The 19,178-nt window shown below is 60.5% G+C and overlaps 3 protein-coding genes across 6 annotated transcripts; 2 read left to right on the top strand and 1 right to left on the bottom strand.

Annotated features, from left to right (window-relative positions):
- The first annotated feature begins 151 nt into the window (after positions 1 to 151).
- Positions 152 to 6,683, top strand: CNIH2 (cornichon family AMPA receptor auxiliary protein 2). 2 transcript variants are annotated; one of them, XM_021673069.2, is made up of 6 exons: positions 152 to 514; positions 4,175 to 4,243; positions 4,649 to 4,696; positions 4,956 to 5,068; positions 5,167 to 5,310; positions 5,484 to 6,114. In XM_021673069.2, the coding sequence occupies exons 1-6, from the start codon at positions 434 to 436 to the stop codon at positions 5,509 to 5,511; spliced, it is 483 nt and encodes a 160-aa protein (XP_021528744.1). In that variant the 5' UTR covers positions 152 to 433; the 3' UTR covers positions 5,512 to 6,114. The 2 variants fall into 2 exon arrangements, with proteins under 2 accessions (XP_021528744.1, XP_064220796.1); XM_064364726.1 differs by lacking the exon at positions 5,484 to 6,114 and adding an exon at positions 6,320 to 6,683 and having other exon boundaries at positions 427 to 514.
- YIF1A (Yip1 interacting factor homolog A, membrane trafficking protein) lies at positions 6,481 to 10,996 on the bottom strand. 3 transcript variants are annotated; one of them, XM_012462923.2, is made up of 8 exons: positions 10,821 to 10,996; positions 9,919 to 10,130; positions 9,650 to 9,754; positions 9,447 to 9,525; positions 7,600 to 7,657; positions 7,281 to 7,436; positions 6,772 to 6,865; positions 6,481 to 6,683 (listed from the first exon to the last, which is right to left on the bottom strand). In XM_012462923.2, exons 1-8 carry the CDS (start codon positions 10,849 to 10,851, stop codon positions 6,537 to 6,539), a joined length of 882 nt encoding a protein of 293 aa, XP_012318346.1. In that variant the 5' UTR covers positions 10,852 to 10,996; the 3' UTR covers positions 6,481 to 6,536. The 3 variants fall into 3 exon arrangements, with proteins under 3 accessions (XP_012318346.1, XP_064220795.1, XP_012318348.1); XM_064364725.1 differs by having other exon boundaries at positions 7,281 to 7,472; positions 10,821 to 10,918; XM_012462925.2 differs by lacking the exon at positions 7,281 to 7,436.
- A 3,700-nt stretch (positions 10,997 to 14,696) lies between these two features.
- On the top strand, positions 14,697 to 18,437 carry TMEM151A (transmembrane protein 151A). Its single transcript, XM_021673067.2, has 2 exons — positions 14,697 to 14,771; positions 17,010 to 18,437. The coding sequence occupies exons 1-2, from the start codon at positions 14,697 to 14,699 to the stop codon at positions 18,339 to 18,341; spliced, it is 1,407 nt and encodes a 468-aa protein (XP_021528742.1). The 3' UTR covers positions 18,342 to 18,437.
- Positions 18,438 to 19,178: the final 741 nt, after the last annotated feature.

Here is a 19,178-nt window from a genome sequence, read left to right as displayed (position 1 = left end):
GGTAGCGGCTGCGTCTACGCGGTCCGTAGAGTGGACGGCCGCTGGCTCGTCGGGGCTGGGGGTGGCGCCCGGGCCGAGCGGGCCGACCAGGGGCGCGCGGAGACCCAGCCCCTCCCGAGGCTGCTCGCGCGGCGGCCCCGCCCCCGGCTCCGCCCCGCCGGCTTCGCGGGCTGGAGAGCGAGGGAGCCGCGGGCGAGGGATCGCAGGATGAGCGATCGGGGCCCGGGCAGCCGGCAGCGGACGCGCCCCCCGAGTCCACCGGCCCGCGCCCCGCGCCCCCCACGGCCCCGCGGCCCCGGTCCCGGCCGCGTCGCCCGCCTCCCTCGAGCCCCACGGGCCATGCCCTGCCGGCCCTAAGCGCGGGCCGGGGGGCGTCCCCTTGCGCCCGGGCCCCGCGCTGGCGCCCCCCGGGCCGCCGCCCGGCGCGGGGGCCATGGCGTTCACCTTCGCCGCGTTCTGCTACATGCTCACCCTGGTGCTGTGCGCCTCCCTCATCTTCTTTGTCATCTGGCACGTAAGGCCGGGCTGGGGCTGGGGCTGGGGGCGGGGTGGGGGGCAGGGGGCACGCGGAGCGGGAGGAGCCCAAGGCGGGTGGTCTCAGAGCCCCGGGGAAACTTGGAGCCCCCTCTTTGCTATCCCCCAACCATCGGCTTGTCGGCTTCGCCCCCATTAACACCCCCCATGGTCGGCTTTTTTCCTGGGGCCCCCCTTCCTCCGCCACCCCCGCCTGTCTCTGTGTGTGTGTCAGTCGGTCCCTGACCCCCTCCTCTGCCCCCCTCCTCTGCCCCATATAGCCCAGGTGGAATTCAGGAATTTTTGATCCTTTATCTTCTACGTACGCCCCCCCCCACCATCCAGCCGCCTCCATTAGTCCGTCGGGCAGTTTGTCTGTCTGCTGCCCCCCCCCTTGTGGGTTTTTCCAGCCAGAGTGATGGAGCCGGTTGCTATGGCAACTGCATCTGTTTACAGGACCCACAGATCTCAGAGCCCATTAACCCTTTGCCTTCCCAGCCCCCTTCCTGACCAAGCAGCAGCTGGCTGTCATAAGCTCCCAGAGACCTAGCCCCCACCACCGGCTCACCTTGGGTTTCCCTACCCCTCTTGTTGGGGGCTTCCCAGCCTCCCAGGTTTCCTCTCCATTTTCCAGCTTCCCTCCTCTTCCTGCCCCGCTTCCCTTTTGTCTCACATTCCCCTTGGTCTGTCCCTTACTCTGGCCTAGCCACACCTGGTTCTTCAAAATGTCCATTCCTCATCCTGCATCCGACCCATCGCTTCCCCCAGGCTCCCTCTTCCTCCTCTTCTCCCGGGCCCCTCTCCTCCAGGGCCTCCTCTGCCCGGCTCGTTTCCTCTCACTACTGAACTATCCATCAGCCTCCAGCTCAGTGTTGGGGGCCCCTGGCCCCACTTTACTGCCCTCCCTCCCCACCCCCACCCAAACCCTGTGCCTGTCTCTGTAATATCCTGCCCAGCTCGGCCCAGGCCAGCTCAGATCAGCATCCTCTGCTCACACCTCCCGCGCACACCTCCCTGACTGTCATTCCTTTTCGGGGGTCCTTTTACCTCTCCATCTCATTTCCTTTAGCTCTTCCCTCCTTCCTCCTGGTGCCTCACCTGCTTCTTTCCCGGGCTCCCCACTTCCTCTCTCCTTTCTCTTCCTGGGACCTGCCGCCTTGCTCCATGGTTCCCTCTGCTTTCCCTTTGCCATCCCCTGCCGCCTTGCTGTTTGACATCAGGATTCCATGGACTGGCTGAACCCCTACTGCATGAGGAGTGAGCCCCTACAGGCACCTCAGCATGTGCCCTAGCTTCAGCCCTGTCACTCCGTGGCCGGCTCTGCTCTCTCTCTGGGTCTTGGTTGCTTTGTCTTTCCTCCCTCCCCCACCACCCTGAGTTACTCTGTTTTTCTTTCTGTGGGGTGGAGGCAGGAGGGCTAGGGTTCTAAGAACTGGAGGGAGCCGGGGGCCACAGTTGACCAGCTCTGGGAGGGCTTCTGAAATTCAAGGAGCCCCTTTTTGGGGCCTTCCCCACCCAGGGGCTTCCCATAGCCCCTGTGGTGTCCCTGTCCTTAGGGGATTCTCAGCAGTTTTCCATCCACCACACCTACATTGATGCTTCCCAAAGATGAGGCTCTGGGTGGCTTTGAGGGGTTCAAGGAGGAATGAAACCCAGGCCTTGCCCTTGTGGAGTGCCCAGGCTGGGTTGAAAGGCCCAAGCTTTGAAGAAATGTCTTTGTTCATTCAACAGATATTGATTGAGCGCTTGTGTGAGGCACTGTGTCCACACAGCCATTTAGCTGGACGATCTTAGCAAGTCATTTGTCCCGAGTCTGGTTCCTCGCACAGTGGACCTGTGCACATCAGATGCCTAGTGCGGCCTGCTGGGTGTAGGGGATAGGAGGTGTGGTCCTCCGTCCACAGCTGCTAAGAACTAGAATCTTACAGGGCAGGAGCCCAGATCCCACTCCAGACCCTCAGCCCAGGCCCCAGTGGTTGCTAGGCAACCCTAGTAGTGAGTGACGTGTGTCAGCTGTCACCGTGGGGGATTGTTTGTTCCGGGGGGCTGAGTCAGCACCAGGCAGCCTGGGGGGGTGGGAGGTGCGACGCCCGCCGCCTGCTGGTGGTGCCAGCTCTGGGGCACAGACGGCACCCTTCTGCTTCCTGTGGACCCTGTTGCTGTGTGTGCCAAGCAGCGGCTGCCCAGATCAATGGGGAGCTGGGGTGGGGTGGTCCAGATGGCCTCAGCTCCCTCCAGGAAGCCCATGTTCTTTCTCTCTGTGCCGTCTGGGGCCTGGGATGCCTGGGGGTGGTGGGCCTGCTGTTTCATCCTAGGGCTGGAGCTGATGGGAGGGGACCCCAGCAGGCTCCTCTGCCATCCCATTTTCCCCAAGTCACCTGTCAGCTCCTCCCAGGCCGGTCCCATCATCTCATCAAACACTTGCTCCCCTGGAGAGTTTCCACCTGTAATGACACTACCATCTGCCAGACACTCCTAACACCTGAAGGCACCTTAGGTTTCTCCCTTCACTTCACGGCCATTCGAACCCTATGGAGTCAGGCTCCAAAAGAGCTGTAGAATCCCACGCATACCTTCCGTCTACACTACAACTCTACTCACTCAGACCACCGCCAGCCCTGCTCCCAACCCTCCAAACCATCCTCTTTTGGGTCTGGCCCGAGTATGGCACAGTTCTTAGGAATTTTAACCCTGGAGTTACACTGGGTTAGAATCCTGGTTTGCCACTAACCAGCCGTGTGGCCTTGGACAAGCCACTTAACCTATCTCAGCTTCCTCATCTGCAAAACAGACATGAAAATAAAACTAGTACCTAAGTCATTAGGTTGTCGCAAGCATTAAATGAGTTAATCCACATACTGGCCAGCAGAAGGACCACTTAGATCTCAGCTGTGACTGTCAGCAAGCTCAGATTCCTTGCCCCACTAATCCTGATACATGGACCAATCCTAAGACATGGACCTGACCACCCCACTATGCTGCTGTGTTCTCTTCAATGTGCCCCCCCCATACTTTTTGTTAAAGTCCAAACTCCTGGTCTGGCCTTACAGGGTGCCCATGTCTGACTCTGCTGGACTCTCCAGCTCCTCTTCCACCATGGCACTGTCCTGCCAGCCCCATGAAACCTGCAGAATGTCTCACCCTTCTGCCATTGTACCTTCTGCTGCTTGGACTGCACTGCCTCCATTTGCTCACCAACACCCACTCCTAGTTGGGCCTGCATTCCATCACCCGGCACACAGGGTTAAGCGCCCACTCCTGGTCCTCCCTCTACCCCAAACCCTGATCACCTGGCATGTAGTCATCCCTCTGGGCCTGGGTTCCTCCTGGGCAGGGGCTGCGTCCCAGGCCTCTGGAGCTCCAGTGCTCAGCACAGGGCCTAAGACCCGGCAGGGTAGACACGAGGCCATGTCTTGGGATGTTTTGGAAGTGGGTGTAGTGGACATGGACCTGAACTGGGCATCCAGACCCTAGGGTTCCCTCTGGACTGTTGTGATGACCTTGGACCAGGCCCTGCTCCTCCCTGGGCCTTGTTTCTCCACCTTTGCAACAAGCTCCACCTGGCCCGGTCCTCTTGTGTAAACTCCTATCCCACCGAAGGACTTGGAGGGAGGCCATAAACTGCAGCCTCAGCCCTGACGGGCACCCGCCCTCTCCCCAGATCATAGCCTTTGACGAGCTGCGGACCGACTTCAAGAACCCCATCGACCAGGGGAACCCTGCGCGGGCAGTAAGTGATACATGTGCTGTGCCGAGGTGTGTCCGTCCGTCTGTCGTTCCGTCTGTCGTGGGCTGGGGGTGGGAGACGGGAAGGCGGGGGTGGGGTGGGGGGCCGACCGCCATGCCCCTTCCTCTCTGTCTCCGCCCCCAGCAAACACCTGGCGCGGGCTCAGGGTTGAGTTCCTCCTGGCAGGGCGGCGGTTGCCAGGCTCTGGGCCGTTGCCATGGAGACGCGGGTGAAGGCCCCTCCATGGTGACGGTCGCCATGGGGACGGCGCGGCTGCTTCCCGGCCGCGCCGACTGTGCCGCAGAGACCGTTCTGGCGCCCCCTGGCGGCCACATGCAGGGCGGTGGGAGCCGCTCCAGTACCTGCTTCTCTGTCTCCCACATCGCGGCCTTTTGCTTCCCCCAACAGCGCGAGCGTTTAAAAAACATCGAACGCATCTGCTGCCTCCTGAGGAAGGTCAGTGTCAGGGCTAGGGGCAAGAGGCTCCTAGCCCAGCGTTGCCCCCACTGTCTGTGGCCCAGAAACAGGCCTTCCTCCTCTTTTTGGGCCTGTCTGATCCACTCTGCTACTTGGGAGGGAGTGGGAAGCCAGAAGCCTTTTAGTCCCCAGAGGTCATGGTGGGTGGGCACCTCCAAACACCAGCTCCTCTCTGTGCCCTTGAAGCTTGGGTCTGTCCTAGCACCAGGCCGCTGACCTCTCACCCTCACTCCCCCAGCTGGTGGTCCCAGAATATTCCATCCACGGCCTCTTCTGTCTGATGTTTCTGTGTGCAGCAGAGTGGGTGACCCTGGGCCTCAACATCCCCCTCCTCTTCTACCACCTCTGGAGGTGAGGGTAGCAGCTGCCTTGGGGAGGCTGAGATGGGGAACAGGGGCAGGATGGGGGTGGGAGCCCTGATAGCAGACTCAAGCCCCTGTCTGCCCCAGGTACTTCCACCGTCCTGCAGATGGCTCCGAGGTCATGTATGATGCGGTCTCCATCATGAATGCTGACATCCTCAACTACTGCCAGAAGGAGTCCTGGTGCAAACTTGCCTTCTACCTGCTCTCCTTCTTCTATTACCTGTACAGGTGAGGCCCTGCCCACAGCAGTCGGAACTCAGGGATGTCCTGGCATCATGCTTCCAACCCCAAATTCCTGCCCTTTGCCCTTGAGGACTGAGGGCAGCCCAGGGTGGGGCCAGGTGGGCAGCTGGGTGGCTGTGTGTGTGCAGGGCTAGGCTCACTGGTTCATCTTCCCACAGTATGGTTTATACACTGGTGAGTTTCTAAGGGGGAAGCCGGCCAGGGAGCAAGCCCAGAACGGACCGGACGCCTGTGCACCCCCAGCCCTGCCCCTCGGCCGCAGAGGCCTCAGCCCTGGGGAGGGAGGGGGCACTGGTGCCCCCAGCCTCTCCACACCCCAAACTGCTGCTGCGGGGACCCCCCCCCCGCGCCTTCAGAGCCCTCCCCCTTGGACTAGAGCGGCTGGGCAGAGCTCTAGGGGCAGGGGTTCCTCTGCCAGCCTATGGGCATGGCAGTCAGTCCTGGAAGGGGCAGGACCTCCAGCCTTGTCCATTTCGGGGGAAACCTGGGCCCTGCCAAGGGGCAGAGCTTGACCCTGGAAATTCTGGGCCACCCCCCTCCACCCCCACCTTGAGGCTCCCCCTGCAGGTGGGGGGGCACCCACACCGGGAATGAGCAGGCTCAGCAGGGGGGCAGCCCCACCCCTAGTCTGCCCTCCCCTCTCCCCCAGGCTCTTTCTCCAGCCCTGTCTCCATGTGCCCCAACCTCGGCCCACCTTGTCTCTTGGACCTATTTTCTATGTCGCCTGGAGGAGTCCGGCACCCCCTCCCCGGCCATTTGTGACAAAACATGAATAAACTACTGCAAATATGTGGGCCCCGGTTCTGCTCCTGGAAAGCTTGAAGAGGAGATGGGGGCCGGTTCAGGGGACTGTATAGGGGGCAGCCCTAAGCTGAATCCCCAGCCTGGCTCATCTCATCCTACTAGCTCACAGACCCTGCTGGAGCCCCCACCCAGAGGGATCAGATGCCTTCTGGGTTCCCTCGGCAGCCTCCTTCCATCTTCTCTTTCACAGCTGAGGCTGCTGAAACCCTTACAACGCAGTAGCAAGGTCACCAAAGTCATGAAGCCCTCCCTGGGTCCACCTTCTTCCTAGACAGCCCCAAGCCCGGCCCCCAGAGGCCCAGAGGTATCTGCACCTCCCCATCAGGCCCCAGGAACAAGGGTCAGACAAAGTCAAGGAAATCAAATCTTCAATGAATGAAAAACTCAGTGCCATCTGGAGCCAGGGGTCACCGGACCAGGTGGAAGGTCAGCCAGTATATGATGAGGGGCTGGAAGGCTGCAGCTCCCAGAGTCAGGTAGAGCTGGAGACGCTGCCGGGGGACAGGGCCCCCCACACTGTCGGGGCCCAGGGCTGCTGTCCGCAAAGAGCACACCTGGAAGAAAGGAGAGCTGAAGCCTAGCCAGGAGGAGGAGGTTTGCCCCCAAGTGAAGGTAGGGGATGGGGGGATGCACCAGACTCACAATGAAGTACATGAGCGCCGACGAGGTCCAGGCCAGCGCCACATAGTAGCCATCGCTGCCGAACAGCAGCCCTGTGAGCACACTGAGGATCATTCTGGGGTGGGAGGAGGAGAGGGTTGCTGACCCCCAGGGGTCCAGGCCTGGGATTAGCCCTACCCCCAACACCCAGAGCCCAGCTGGACCCCGCCTCCCACCAGCACCTTTTACTCTCAATCTGTCCCCACAGGGACCCAGACCCAAAAGCGATGTGGAAGGCCCAGGACTCAGCCCCAGGACCTAGATCTGAGACCCCTTTCTCTCCCCATGACTCTCGCAGGGTGACTCTCAACACCTCCCCAACCTCTGCATAGCACTCAGGTCTTCAGGAGACTGCTAGAGACAGCTGGTCCCCTTAACAGAGCAGTGCTAGAGGTCACCAGGTACCAAGACATGACCAGGGTCACAGTTCGAGGCTACAGCTATACAGGCCCAGACCCAAGGCCACTTCCCCCCGGCCCACAGGTGCTCACCCCACATATTTGTAGCCACTGTAGGCCAGCAGGTGAAAGGTGCTCAGGTCACTGCGCACGGTGGCCAGGTAGAGGCCAAGGAGCAGGGCCAGCACCTCCATCACCACCCACACCAGCGCTGTGCTTGCACACAGACCCAGCACCTCCGGGGAGAATCTGTGCCGAAGGAGGGGCGTCTCAGAGCCAGGCATCCTGAGGCAGGGGTGAGGGTGAGAGGCTGGGGCAACAAAGGGTGGGCGGGAACCACCACATATGCCCTAGGGAGGTGGGGAGAAGAGCTCACAGGGAGGGGAGGGTGAGGGAGGGGGCTGGCACTGACCTTTTCTGAATGCCCAGTGCCATCCCAGCCAGGAGCACGTAGGTGATGAAGGCCATCGCTGCCAAGTGCCACAGAGATGCCATCAGCCTGGCTTCCTCAACCAGAGCTGCCCTACTAGGCATTTGGGGATGCTGACGCAACATCTTTGCCCCACACTTCCTTCCCTGCAAAGCCCAGCATGGCCTGACCTCCACGTTCTGCTCCCAAATGCTCTGCCTGGGATGCCTATTTCCCAACAGCTCTCTCCTGCTGTGTAAATCCACCTGACTCTTCTCCCAGGACCACAAGCCACCTCCTTTCCTGCCCCTGTGCTGGAAAGCTCATCGGTTTCTGCTGCATCTCAGAAACCAGATCATGGGCCAAGGCCATTGTTCCGCCTAGACAGGGACCAAACTGATTTCTGGCAAGACCAGAATGTAGGTTCAGTGGACACCCATGCTGTCCCTAGAGTCTGGGGCCATGGAGGTGATCTCACCTTAGTCAGCAATTCTAAGTCTGGCCCTCGGCACTGGCTGGGGCTGGGGCTCTGGCTGCCCAGCAATGCAGGGAATCCCAGGTTTAACTTGGAGCAGTACTCATAAAAGCTCAGAGCCCGTGAGAGCCGGGCTTCAGCAGCAGTTCCAGCTCAGTTCTGTCCTGTGCCCCACTTAAAGCAGCACTAGAACTGGCTGGGCACAGTGGCTCACACCTATAATCCCAGCACTTTGGGAGGCCAATGCAGGCAGATCACTTGAGCCCAGGAGTTCAAGACCAGCCTGGGCAACATGGCAAAACCCTGTCTCTACTAAAAATACAAAAATTAGCTGGGTGTGGTGGTGTGCGCCCACAGCGTGTAGTCCCAGCTACTCAGGAGGCTGAGGTGGGAGGATCGCTGCCTGAGCCTCAGAGGCAGAGGTTGCAGTGAGTGAGCCAAAATCACACCACTGTACTCAAGTCTGGTGACAGAGTGAGACCCTGTCTCAAAAGGAAAAAAAAAAAAAAAAAAAGCACTAATGTGACCCCCAGAAGGGGAGTGTCTGGATTCAAAAAATCAGCTCTGCCACCTGTCAACTCTAAGGCCTCAACAATACCGAGTTCCTCTGAGGCTTGGCTTCAACATGTAAAACAGGGACACCAGTTCCAGCCTTACACAGTGGCTGCGACGGGCAAACGGGATGAAGGAGGGAAGAACCCCTGCCCTGCCCAGCACACCGAGGCTGGCTGCCCTCACTGGAAGCTCCTCTGGGCTGGCCCCTGCACACTCACTCCCCGTGGGTGTCTACGATGGTCCTAGCCCCGTGCAGCCAACAGGGCAGAGAAGAGTCAGCTGCACATGTGGGCAGCCTGAAAAATGCCATGTGGACAGGCAGTTGTGGGAACCCAGAAGGGAGCCACCACGAAGGGATAACAGCACACCTTGGAGGACAAGTAATAATGATGTCCTTCATTTGCTATGTCCTTCCTGTGTGCCAGGTGAGGTGTTGAGCCAGTATCACCTCACTGAATCTCTCCCACGACCCTTTGGGGTAGTGACTATATTAGTCCTGTTTTACTGAACAGTACAAATAACCAGCCCGAAGTCCGACAGCTGGAAGCTGCAAAGCCAGGCCTAAACCCAGAGCTCCAGGCTGGGGAGAGACATAGTCCAAATCAAGAGACAGGAAGGTCTCAAAAGGGTGTCCTGGGGACACTGAAGGCACATCCAGGAAGCTCCTTACAGGTCACCCTGCACTACCTCCCTGGTGTCTTGCAACTGCCACACATACACACAGCACCAAGAGCAGGTGCTGACTCGGTAGCTGAGCTTCCCATTCATCCCTCAAGACACAAGTCCCCGCCACGTTCCCCGGCCGAGGTCAGAGACTCACTGGGGATATAGAGGTCAGGGGCGTTGAGGTCTTGCCGGGGGGGAAGAGGCACGTCACGACTGTACTGCACTTCCCAGTTCTGGCAGTGGCAGCAGCGGCCACATCAGGAGGAGAAGAAGAGAAAAGAGAAGGGGGTTGAGCTCTGGAGGCCAGACTGGAGCAGGATGAGGAAGGCCCACCAGCTCCTTTGGTAGGAAGCTCACCTGGTGTGTGTAGGGGAAGACCAGCAGCCCTAGCTTCTTGGCCACATAGGCTGAGTCCACAGCAAAAAAATACTTCAGTTTGTTCACAGACACAAAACGGTGCAGCTGGGAGGGGAGAGAGGAGGCTGTGGGCAAGCCGCACCCCAGGCCACAGGGTACCCCTCTGCGTGCTCCTTCCCTGAGGGCACTGTGAGGAATCGGGTGGAATTCTGAGATGCCCCAGCCCTAGCCAAAAATTCTGCCACCCGTGCCCTGGGGGCAGGCCACACCTCCTTGTGCACCATGTCCTTCCCATGGGATGCAATGGAGCTGCCATAGGCCATAGCCACATTGGCCATTGGGTCCCCAAGCAAGTGGTTAACACTGAAGGCCACGTCTGCTCCTGGGGCTGGGTATCCCCCGGGCTGGCTGGAATAACCACCGCTTGTGTCCTCGAAGAGCGGAGGGGGATCCGGAGCTGCCCGGGCCCTGTGCTTGGAGCCTGTGGGTTTGGAGAGATCAGAGTAGGTGACAGAAATACCAAGCATAAGCCCAAACCACCGCCCCCTCCCTGGCTGGACGGCCCTGCACGGGTCTTGCAGGTACAATCAGTGAGGGGACCCCAAGCTGGGTGAGGGGGAGCTGAGAAAGAACTTTGATGAGGGATCCTTCGCGAGAAATCCGTTGCTAAATGTAGGCAAAGGAAGAGCCGAGGCAGTGCCTAGAACTGGTTGTCCACTTGGGGTTTCTGGAGGCCTCTCAAGGGAAGTGACCTCTGAACTGAGACATAGTGAGTAGAAGTTTGCTAGGTGAAAATAACTGGGAGGGCATCCTAGCGTGAACAAAGCAGGAAGAGGCGACAGCTGGCTACCCGGAGTCCCTGGACAGTGCTCAGGGACCCCGCCAGGCTCACAACAGCCAAAGGAGTTTCTGGAGGCGGAGGCGGACCCTGTTTGCCCCCGATTCCGGTATGAGACTCCCAGCTGTGCTACCACAGCCCGGTCTCAGGACTGGGCCGAGAGGGCGAAGTCCGGGACGCGTGGCAGCGTCGCGAGGGGCAGGAACCCGAATGACACTCCCGCCCTGGGCAGAGGTCCCAGTCTCTATATCCCTCGGGGTGAGCGGGCCGCGCCGCCGACTCTCCCGGCGCCGGCCGCGCCCCGCCCCCCCCGCCCGCCCGCGCCCCACGCACCGTGGGCTCCGTAGCCCGAGTGATAAGCCATGGCCGCGACGCTCGCTCTCCCTCCCCGAGGGCCCGCTGCGCCGCCTCGTGGGTGCGAATACTAATAAAGCAGCTGCTCCGCGCCCGAGGCACCGACCGAGGCCACCGGGCCGCGCTACACGTCCGCCGCCCCGCCGGTCGCGGCCGCGCGGCGTCATCCCCCGCGCCTGTCATTGGCTCAACGGTGGCGCCGGCTCGCCTCTCCCCTCTCCCAATTGGCTACTGACGGGCTCTGGACTGAGCGGATTCGGCAGAAGGCAACATCCGGGTTAGGGGCAGGCGGAGCGACTTCTGGTGCCTGGGATTGGATCACGGGCTTGCCAGTTCACGGTGGGAACACCCAATAGAAGGGTTAAGGGAGAAGGTGGGCGAGAATTATTTCCGCGCCTGCGCGGTGAGGCACTTGACGCACACTGCCACGACTACACCAGGGAGACGAGAGGAGACTTGCGGCCGGAGTCAGGAACGAAGCTTCACTAGTGGGACGTACTCCAGGAGGGAATAGGGCCGTCCAGTTTCGACCAAGCCCTGCCCTTCGGGGCCCCTGTCCCTCCCTCTCTGCGCAGGTTTTCCTCCTCTGTCCCTCACACTTCTCGCAGTCCTGGAACGGAGCCCCGGCAGCCCCGGAGGTGGTGGTGGGAGGCTGGACCTATCAGGGACAGAACGGCCCAGCAAGCCCCAGGATGCTGACGACTCCTCCCACCTACCACTCCTCTTCTCCACGTGGGTGCTGTCCGCCGTCCGGTGCTGAAAATGCCCTCCCGCCTCTGCCGCCATCCTGTAGACTTTCGGGGGCCTGCTGATGGGAGGATTTGGGGTCTCGAACCACACACTCCTAGCGAGCCCGTGGCCACACGCACACATACACGCATACTGCAAAACTGCGGCCCAGAGGATCCGAAGTCCCAGAGATTGGGTGGTATAGGTGGGGCAGACCTGCCCATAGACTCTCCTGTAGTCCAGCAGATTTGGGGACAGAGGTGTCCTGATCCGCCTCCCGAAGCTGCAGCCCAAACTCCTGAGTCATCACCAGGCCTGTGGTCTTCTCGAAGTGAGGCCCCCAAGCCTCACTTGTAGTTCCTGGGGTTCCTTTCTCTACACCCAGGTTCTGACCACTCCCACCAACCCTGGAGACAGTCTTCAGAGGCATCCCTCTCACAGACCTTCAGCCACCGCTTTCTAGAAAGCACGATCAGGTCCTCTGCGACCTCTCTAATTAGCTACCAGGTGTCTAGTTACACCAGATGACCTTACTGCTCCCCAAACTCAGCCCACGTGGTCCGATTGCAGTGCCATTGCCCAGAGGTCCCCTCCACCAGGGATGCCCTTCCCCCTCATATCCACTTGTCCACAAGCCTAGTTACCTTTAAGAATCAGTTCAGTTCTTGCCTCTCAAAGGGACAAAGGGAGCAGAGACCTGACCTGGCCAGGGGTGGAGGTCATAGACTGGGTTCTAGGCCCCCCCTGGGTGCACTGAATTTGCCCTGCATGTAAGTTCCATGAGGATAGGCCCTGTTGTCATTCACTTCTACCCTTGTCTTCCCAGTGCCAAGCACAATACTTGCATACAGAAAACACCCAATAAACATCTGTGTCCAATAAATAAATAATAAATAGATAAGACCCTAGACCAGTTCTTTCCTCTGTCTACATCTCAGTTACCTCATTTAAGTGGGTAGGGGTGTTTATTTTTATTTTTATTTTATTTTTTGAGACAGAGTCTTGCTCTGATGCCAGGCACCAGGCTGGTGTGCAGTGGCATAATCTCGGCTCACTGCAATCTCCGCCTCTGGGTTCAAACAATTCTCCTGCCTCAGTCTCCCAAGTAGCTGGGACTACAGGCGTGCGCCACCATGCCCAGCTAATTTTTGTATTTTAGTAGAGACGGGGTTTCACCATGTTGGCCAGGATGGTCTCCCTCTCTTGACCTCGTGATCTGCCCACCTCAGCCTCCTAAAATGCTGGGATTACAGGCGTCAGCCACCAAGCAGGCCTTATTTTTTTTTTTTATTTTTATTTTTTGGGATAGAGTCGCCCTGTCCCCCAGGCTGGAGTGCAATGGTGTGATCTTAGTTCACTGCAACCTTCACCTCCCAGGTTCAAACGATTCTCCTGCCTCAGCCTCCTGAGAAGCTGGGATTATAGGAGCCCGCCACCACACCCAGCTAATTTTGTATTTTAGTAGAGACAGGGTTTCACCATGTTGGCCAGGCTCAAACCACTGACCTCATGATCCGCCCTCCTCAACCTCCCAAAGTGCTGAGATTACAGATGTGAGCCACCGCACCCTGTGGGGTGTTTAATTGAATGGTTTTTGAGTTGCTCTTTGCCGGAACACACGCACATACAAAACGAATTAACCCACCAGTATTGCAGCTCATTTTCGACCCAGATTGTTTAGTTTGGGAGCAAAGCCAGACCCAGGCACGGGTATGAAGATCTGAGGCCCTAGAGGGCCAGGAAGTAGTACTAGGGCCACGTGTACCTGGGAGGGGGTCATCCAATGCAAGCCAGTTCCCATGTCCCTGCAAGGCACGATGAATGCTTGTGAACTGAATCCAAAACCTTTCTATGTCTCTTTCTTTCTCTTTCTTTTTCTTTCTTTCTCTCTCTCTTCCTTCTCCCTCCCTCCCTCTCTCTCTTTCTTTTTCTTTTTCTCTTTCTTTCTTTCTCTCTCTCTTTCTTTTTCTTTCTTTCTCTCTCTCTCTCTCTTTCTTTCTTTCCCTCCTCCTCCACCTGTTCCTCCTCATTCCTCCTCCTCCTTCCAGACAGGGTCTTACTCTGTCACACAGGCTGAAACATAGGGCAGGATGGATGCCTGTAAACTGAATCCAAAACCTTTCTGTCTTTCTTTTTCTTTCTTTTTTTCTCTCCTCTTCCTCCTCCTTCTCTTCTTCTTTCTTCTTTTGAGGCAGGGTCTGACTCTGTCACGCAGACTGGAGCACAGTGGTGTAAACACAGCTCACTGCAGCCTCTAACTCCCAGACTCAGTTGATATTCCTGTCTTAACTCCCAAGTAGCTGGGAATACAGGTGCACAGCCCAGCTCATTTTAAAATTTTTTCGTAGAGGCAGGGTTTTACCATGTTTCCAAGGTTGCTGGAACTCCTGGGCTCCAGCGATCCTCCCACCTTGGTCGCCCAAAGTGCTGGGATTACAGGCGTGAGCCACTCAGACCGACCTCTATCCCCATTTCTCAGATGGGAAAACTGAGGTTGGGAGTGGAGCCTTCTGGCCCAAGGTCACGAAACCTAGGGTCCCTTGTATCTTGGCCCCAGTCTGCCTGCCCTAAGCTGAGCCCAGCACCCCTTCCCAGCCAGTGAGACTCATCACGCCTTTCTCAGCTGTTACTGCCCTCTTCCCCAACAAGTGAGGCTTCGGGGATGGGGTCTGGGTGGGCTTAGCTCTGGGCCTACTCCTTAGAGACGGGACCCCGCGGGCGCCCACCCACTTTGGAGATTCTCCTTTTTCGTTTTACAGTCCGGGAAGCCCAGGCGACAGAGGGTTAGACCAGCTCAAGGTCGCAAGCGCGAGCGCGGCTGGAGGAGAAACCAGGGGTCCAGCCGCCCAGCGGGGCTTCTCGGGGGCAGGCGGAGCGTCTGCGGTGCCAGGCGCTGCCGGCGGCGCCGCCGGTGCCGCGGGGGCGGGGTCAGCGGAGGGCGGGGCGCCGGGCACCCGGGCCGCCAACGCCGCCGCTGCCGCCGCCGCGCTCGGGCTCGAGCTCCGCGCACTCCCTCCGCGGCCGCCGAGCCGAGCGGACGCCCCCGGGGGCCGCGCCGCAGCCCTCCGCGCTCCCCCCTATCATGCCCGGTGCCCAGGCTGGGGCCGCCCAAGCAGCCAGGACACCATGCCCGAGGACGGCGCTGGCGACGGCGGGGAGGTTCCCGCGCTCATCCCGGACGGCGAGCCGCTGCGGGAAGAGGTACCTGGCGCTGATGGGGGGCCGGAGCGTGAGGGGGACCAGTGCAGAAGGCGACCCCAGGAGAGGGGCTGAGGAGGGAAGTCCCAGAGCCCCTATGGCCAATGACGTCATTGGGGTCACCTGCGTCCTGCCAGGGGTCCCTGGGCCCAGGGTCCAGCGTTGGGGGTAGGGGTGGGGCGGCTGGGCAGCTATGTGGGGGGCGACTTCCGCCCCCGGCGCCCCCTCATCCAGCCTCGCCCGTCCTGTGACGTCAGCGCCTGGCCCCCACACGTCCCCGTGCCGCAGCGCAGCGGGGGTTGCTGCCCCCACCTCCAGGGCGGTGGGGTCAGGTCCCTAGCCCGGCCCAGCCGCTCACGAGGTATTCGGGCAGTGCCTGCAATGCAGCAGCAGTCTCAGGGCCTGGAGGGGAGGAGGGGAAGAAGAAGGGTGTTGCCTGGGTACCCCTTCTCCTTGTCCCGGAGGTGAGGACTGAGGGCCCATTCTGCTGACTGCGACCCCGATGGCCCTCCTCAGCCCTAACCAGGAAGGTCTGCAGGACCTGGGGCCCTGAGTGATGTGTGGGTGATAGGGTGGTGAGTGGGGCTGTATGTGCGTTTGGGTGAATGTAGCCTGCTTGTTTGTGTGTGCTGTGTGGGTGTGTGTGCCCTACACCTTGGGTGGAACCTGTGTGCCCTGTAGTCAGGTGAGGGGTGAGTGGGTGCGTGACTCGGATTGTCACCCAGTGGTCTAGGTGTGTGCATGTGAGCAAGTCCTGTTGTGGGTGGGTCTCTCCCTGTGGAGTCTGAGGAGCGTGGGTGTCAGGTTGCTGTGGGGGGCGGGGAGATGTGCAGTGTGGTCAGGTGAAGGTCTGGTATGTCTCTGGGCTTCACTGCATGTGTAACATGTATGTGTGTGTGTGTTCTGTGGTGGATGGGTCTGTGGCGTGCGTGTGTATGTATGTGTGTGTAACATCCTACAGTTGTGGGAGTCTGTGCCCTGGGGACAGGTGAGGGTCTGCAGTTTCCTGTGTGACCGGCAGTGTGGCCCTCCATGGTGGGTGGGTCTGTGATGAGCATGTGTTGGAGGGGCGTGGACAAGTGTGTATGCACCCGACAGGCCTTGCAGGTCAGGTGGCGCTGTGCTCCGTGCTGGATGATGGGGACAGGCAGTGTCTGGGCTGGGCTGGGGGGTGGTTCCTCTCCTCCTGGGCCTCTGGAGGCCTGGTAGGTCTGGGCAGGAGAGGTGGTCCCTTAACCCCTCTTTTGTTGTTTCACTTTCTTCCTCCCCTTTGTACCCTTCCCCTCTCTCCACTTCATCCCTACCAGCTTCTCTCTCCATAGGCACCTGGGGGGTGAGGTGGCCAGGCTGGCATCCCTGCCAGGGAGGGTGTGGCAAGCCCTCTGGGCCAGGGAGTGGCCCCTGATGCCCAGCAGCAGTGTCTCACCCCCTCGTTTAGCACAGATGGGGAGTGGAGGACGGCCCTCCATCTGCTCCCCACCCCAAGACTCGCACCTCCCCCGTTCTCAACACACCCTCTTTCTTGTTGACTTAAAAGCCTCTACTGAATCTCCTGAGTCCCTATAGAACAAGGGACCAGAGGGAGTCTCAGGGTAAAGGTGATCATATTTATTCCCACGACCAGACCCTGTGCTAAGATCTTCACACATATGATCTCATTGAATCCTCACAACAGACTCGGTTTACAGATGAGGAAATTGAGGTCCAGAGAGGATGAGGGAGCTGCCCAAGTCATACAGTAAGTGGTGGAGCCAGCACTGGCTCCTGGGCAGTGAAACTCCAAAGCCCATACTGTTTACCCCTCAGGCCCCCTCCACCCTGGCTTCCCAGACCAACAGGACCAGGAATCAAGGCCCAGAGAGGGCAGAGATATAGCTAAATCCACACAGCAAATCAGAGCAGAGCCAGGACCAGAACTCAGTTTTCTCAATAGCCAGTGTGAGGATCCATTCCTCCTGGCTGAGGTGGGCCTGGTGTGTCCTATGTGTGGTTGGCTGAGTGCTAGCAGGGCACAGTGGAGGATGGGTTTGGAGCAGGGAGGCCTGAGTTTGACTCTGCAGTGCCACTGTGAGTGAGCTGGAAATGTGAGGCCAGGAGCAAGCTGCTCATCCCTCTGAGCCTCAGTTTCCTCCTCTGTAAAGTGGGGCTCATGGCGTCACCTCCCTCAGCCAGGTTAAGCAGAGTGCAGGCCCCACTGATGGCCCCACCTGACACAGCTTCCCTCTCTCTGCCCACCTGCAGCAGCGCCCCCTGAAACAGTCCCTGGGAAGCTCCTTGTGCCGCGAGTCGCACTGGAAGTGCCTGCTCCTCACGCTGCTCATCCACGCCTGCGGGGCCGTGGTGGCCTGGTGTCGCCTGGCCACGGTGCCTCGGCTGGTCCTGGGGCCCGAGGCTGCCTTGGCCCGGGGTGCTGGGGGCCCACCACCCACCTACCCGGCCAGCCCCTGCTCCGATGGCTACCTGTACATCCCGCTGGCCTTCGTCTCCCTCCTCTACCTCCTCTACCTGGCCGAGTGCTGGCACTGTCATGTGCGGTCCTGCCAGGCGCCACGCACCGACGCCCACACGGTACTGGCACTGATCCGCCGGCTGCAGCAGGCGCCGCCATGCGTCTGGTGGAAGGCCACCAGCTACCACTACGTGCGGCGCACCCGCCAGATCACGCGCTACCGCAACGGCGACGCCTACACAACCACGCAGGTGTACCACGAGCGCGCCGACAGCCGCACGGCCCGCGGCGAGTTTGACTACTCGGCGCATGGCGTCCGCGACGTCTCCAAGGAGCTGGTGGGGCTGGCGGAGCACGCGGCCACGCGGCTGCGCTTCACCAAGTGCTTCAGCTTCGGCAGCGCCGAGGCCGAGGCCTCGTACCTCACGCAGCGGGCGCGCTTCTTCAGCGCCAACGAGGGCCTGGACGACTACCTGGAGGCGCGCGAGGGCATGCACCTGAAGGACGTGGACTTCCGCGAGTCGCTCATGGTCTTCGCCGATCCCCGCAGCCCGCCTTGGTACGCGCGCGCCTGGGTCTTCTGGCTCGTGTCTGCGGCCACGCTGTCGTGGCCCCTGCGCGTTGTGGCCGCCTACGGCACGGCCCACGTGCACTACCAGGTGGAGAAGCTCTTCGGCGCCAGCTCGCCCCCGCCCGGGGCCATGCCCAGCGGGCCCCCGCTGTCCCGCGTGGCCACGGTGGACTTCACCGAGCTTGAGTGGCACATCTGCTCCAACCGGCAGCTGGTGCCCAGCTACTCGGAGGCCGTGGTCATGGGCGCGGGCTCGGGCGCCTACCTCCGAGGCTGCCAGCGCTGCCGCCGCTCCGTCAGCAGCAACTCGCTGCCCCCCGCCCGGCCCAGCGGGCCCCGCCTGCCCTTCAGCCGCAGCCGCCTCTCGCTGGGCGCCGGGGGCCGAGCCACGCCAGGGGTCTTCCGCAGCCTGAGCGGGGGGCCGCTGGGGCGCCGTGGAGAGGACACGGAACCCCTGGAGAGCCCGCCCTGCTACGAGGACGCCCTCTACTTCCCGGTGCTCATTGTCCACGGAGACAGCGGCTGCCAGGGGGATGGGCAGGGTGCGCTCTGAGACCCCCAACGGCCCCCAGAGTGGCCCCCTCTCACCGTCCCACCATGGGCTTAGATGCCCGAGTGATTGTCGTCCGAAACAGGCGGGAAAACAGACCAGCCACACACAAGGGGCGGGAGTGGGGTGGGGGTGGGGGTGGGGTGGGGTGGGGGTCTTTAAACAGACTAACATGCAGTGACCCGTGGTCGATTTGGAGGAAACGGACGCCACCTAAGTTGAGCCTAAGAACCGCCCCCAGCATGGCTTCCCCCGACCATGTTGCACCCCCCAAGTTGGCAGATGATCTGGCCTGGAGGCCTCTCAGGAACGGCAGGAGAAGCTTCCAGAAAGGCTGAGACAGAGGATTCCCAGGGCCAGCTGTCCCCTGCAGCAGAGGCTGCCTGTGGACACTTCTCTGTGGGGGCTGAGGCCACACTGGGAGCCCTCCAGTGATGCAGAAGCACAAATTGGCGGGTTGGGGCCATGCCCAGCCAGGTTGGCTTCCCTGGGGCTGAAGAGCTGGCTGTGGTGGCACCGCGACCTTGGCCCTGCTACTCACCCAACATTCCGTCCTCCTCTGATAGGCCCCTCTCCGTCTGCTCTCTCGCCCGCTGCTCAGGGCCAGTCCCTGATTGGACTTAGCAGTGCGGCCCCTCCACTGGGAGCCTGGTTCTGGGAGCACAGCCTTGCCCTGCCCACCCATGCTGTTTCCCCTGGTACCCCCCACACCCTCCCCCTCACATTCAGCCACCGCTACAACCTGGGGTTTCTTCTCAGGGCCCCACCTGGTTGCCACATCCCCTGGCCTCTGCTCCTGCCTCCCAAAGTCCACGTCTGCCCCCATCAGCCACGCACACC

The sequence above is a fragment of the Aotus nancymaae genome, unplaced genomic scaffold (genome assembly GCF_030222135.1).
Source record: "Aotus nancymaae isolate 86718 unplaced genomic scaffold, 86718_ANA_hifiasm-v0.15.2.pri h1tg000059l, whole genome shotgun sequence".
Lineage (NCBI taxonomy): Eukaryota > Metazoa > Chordata > Mammalia > Primates > Aotidae > Aotus > Aotus nancymaae.
This window is presented reverse-complemented; position numbering and strand designations above follow the sequence as displayed.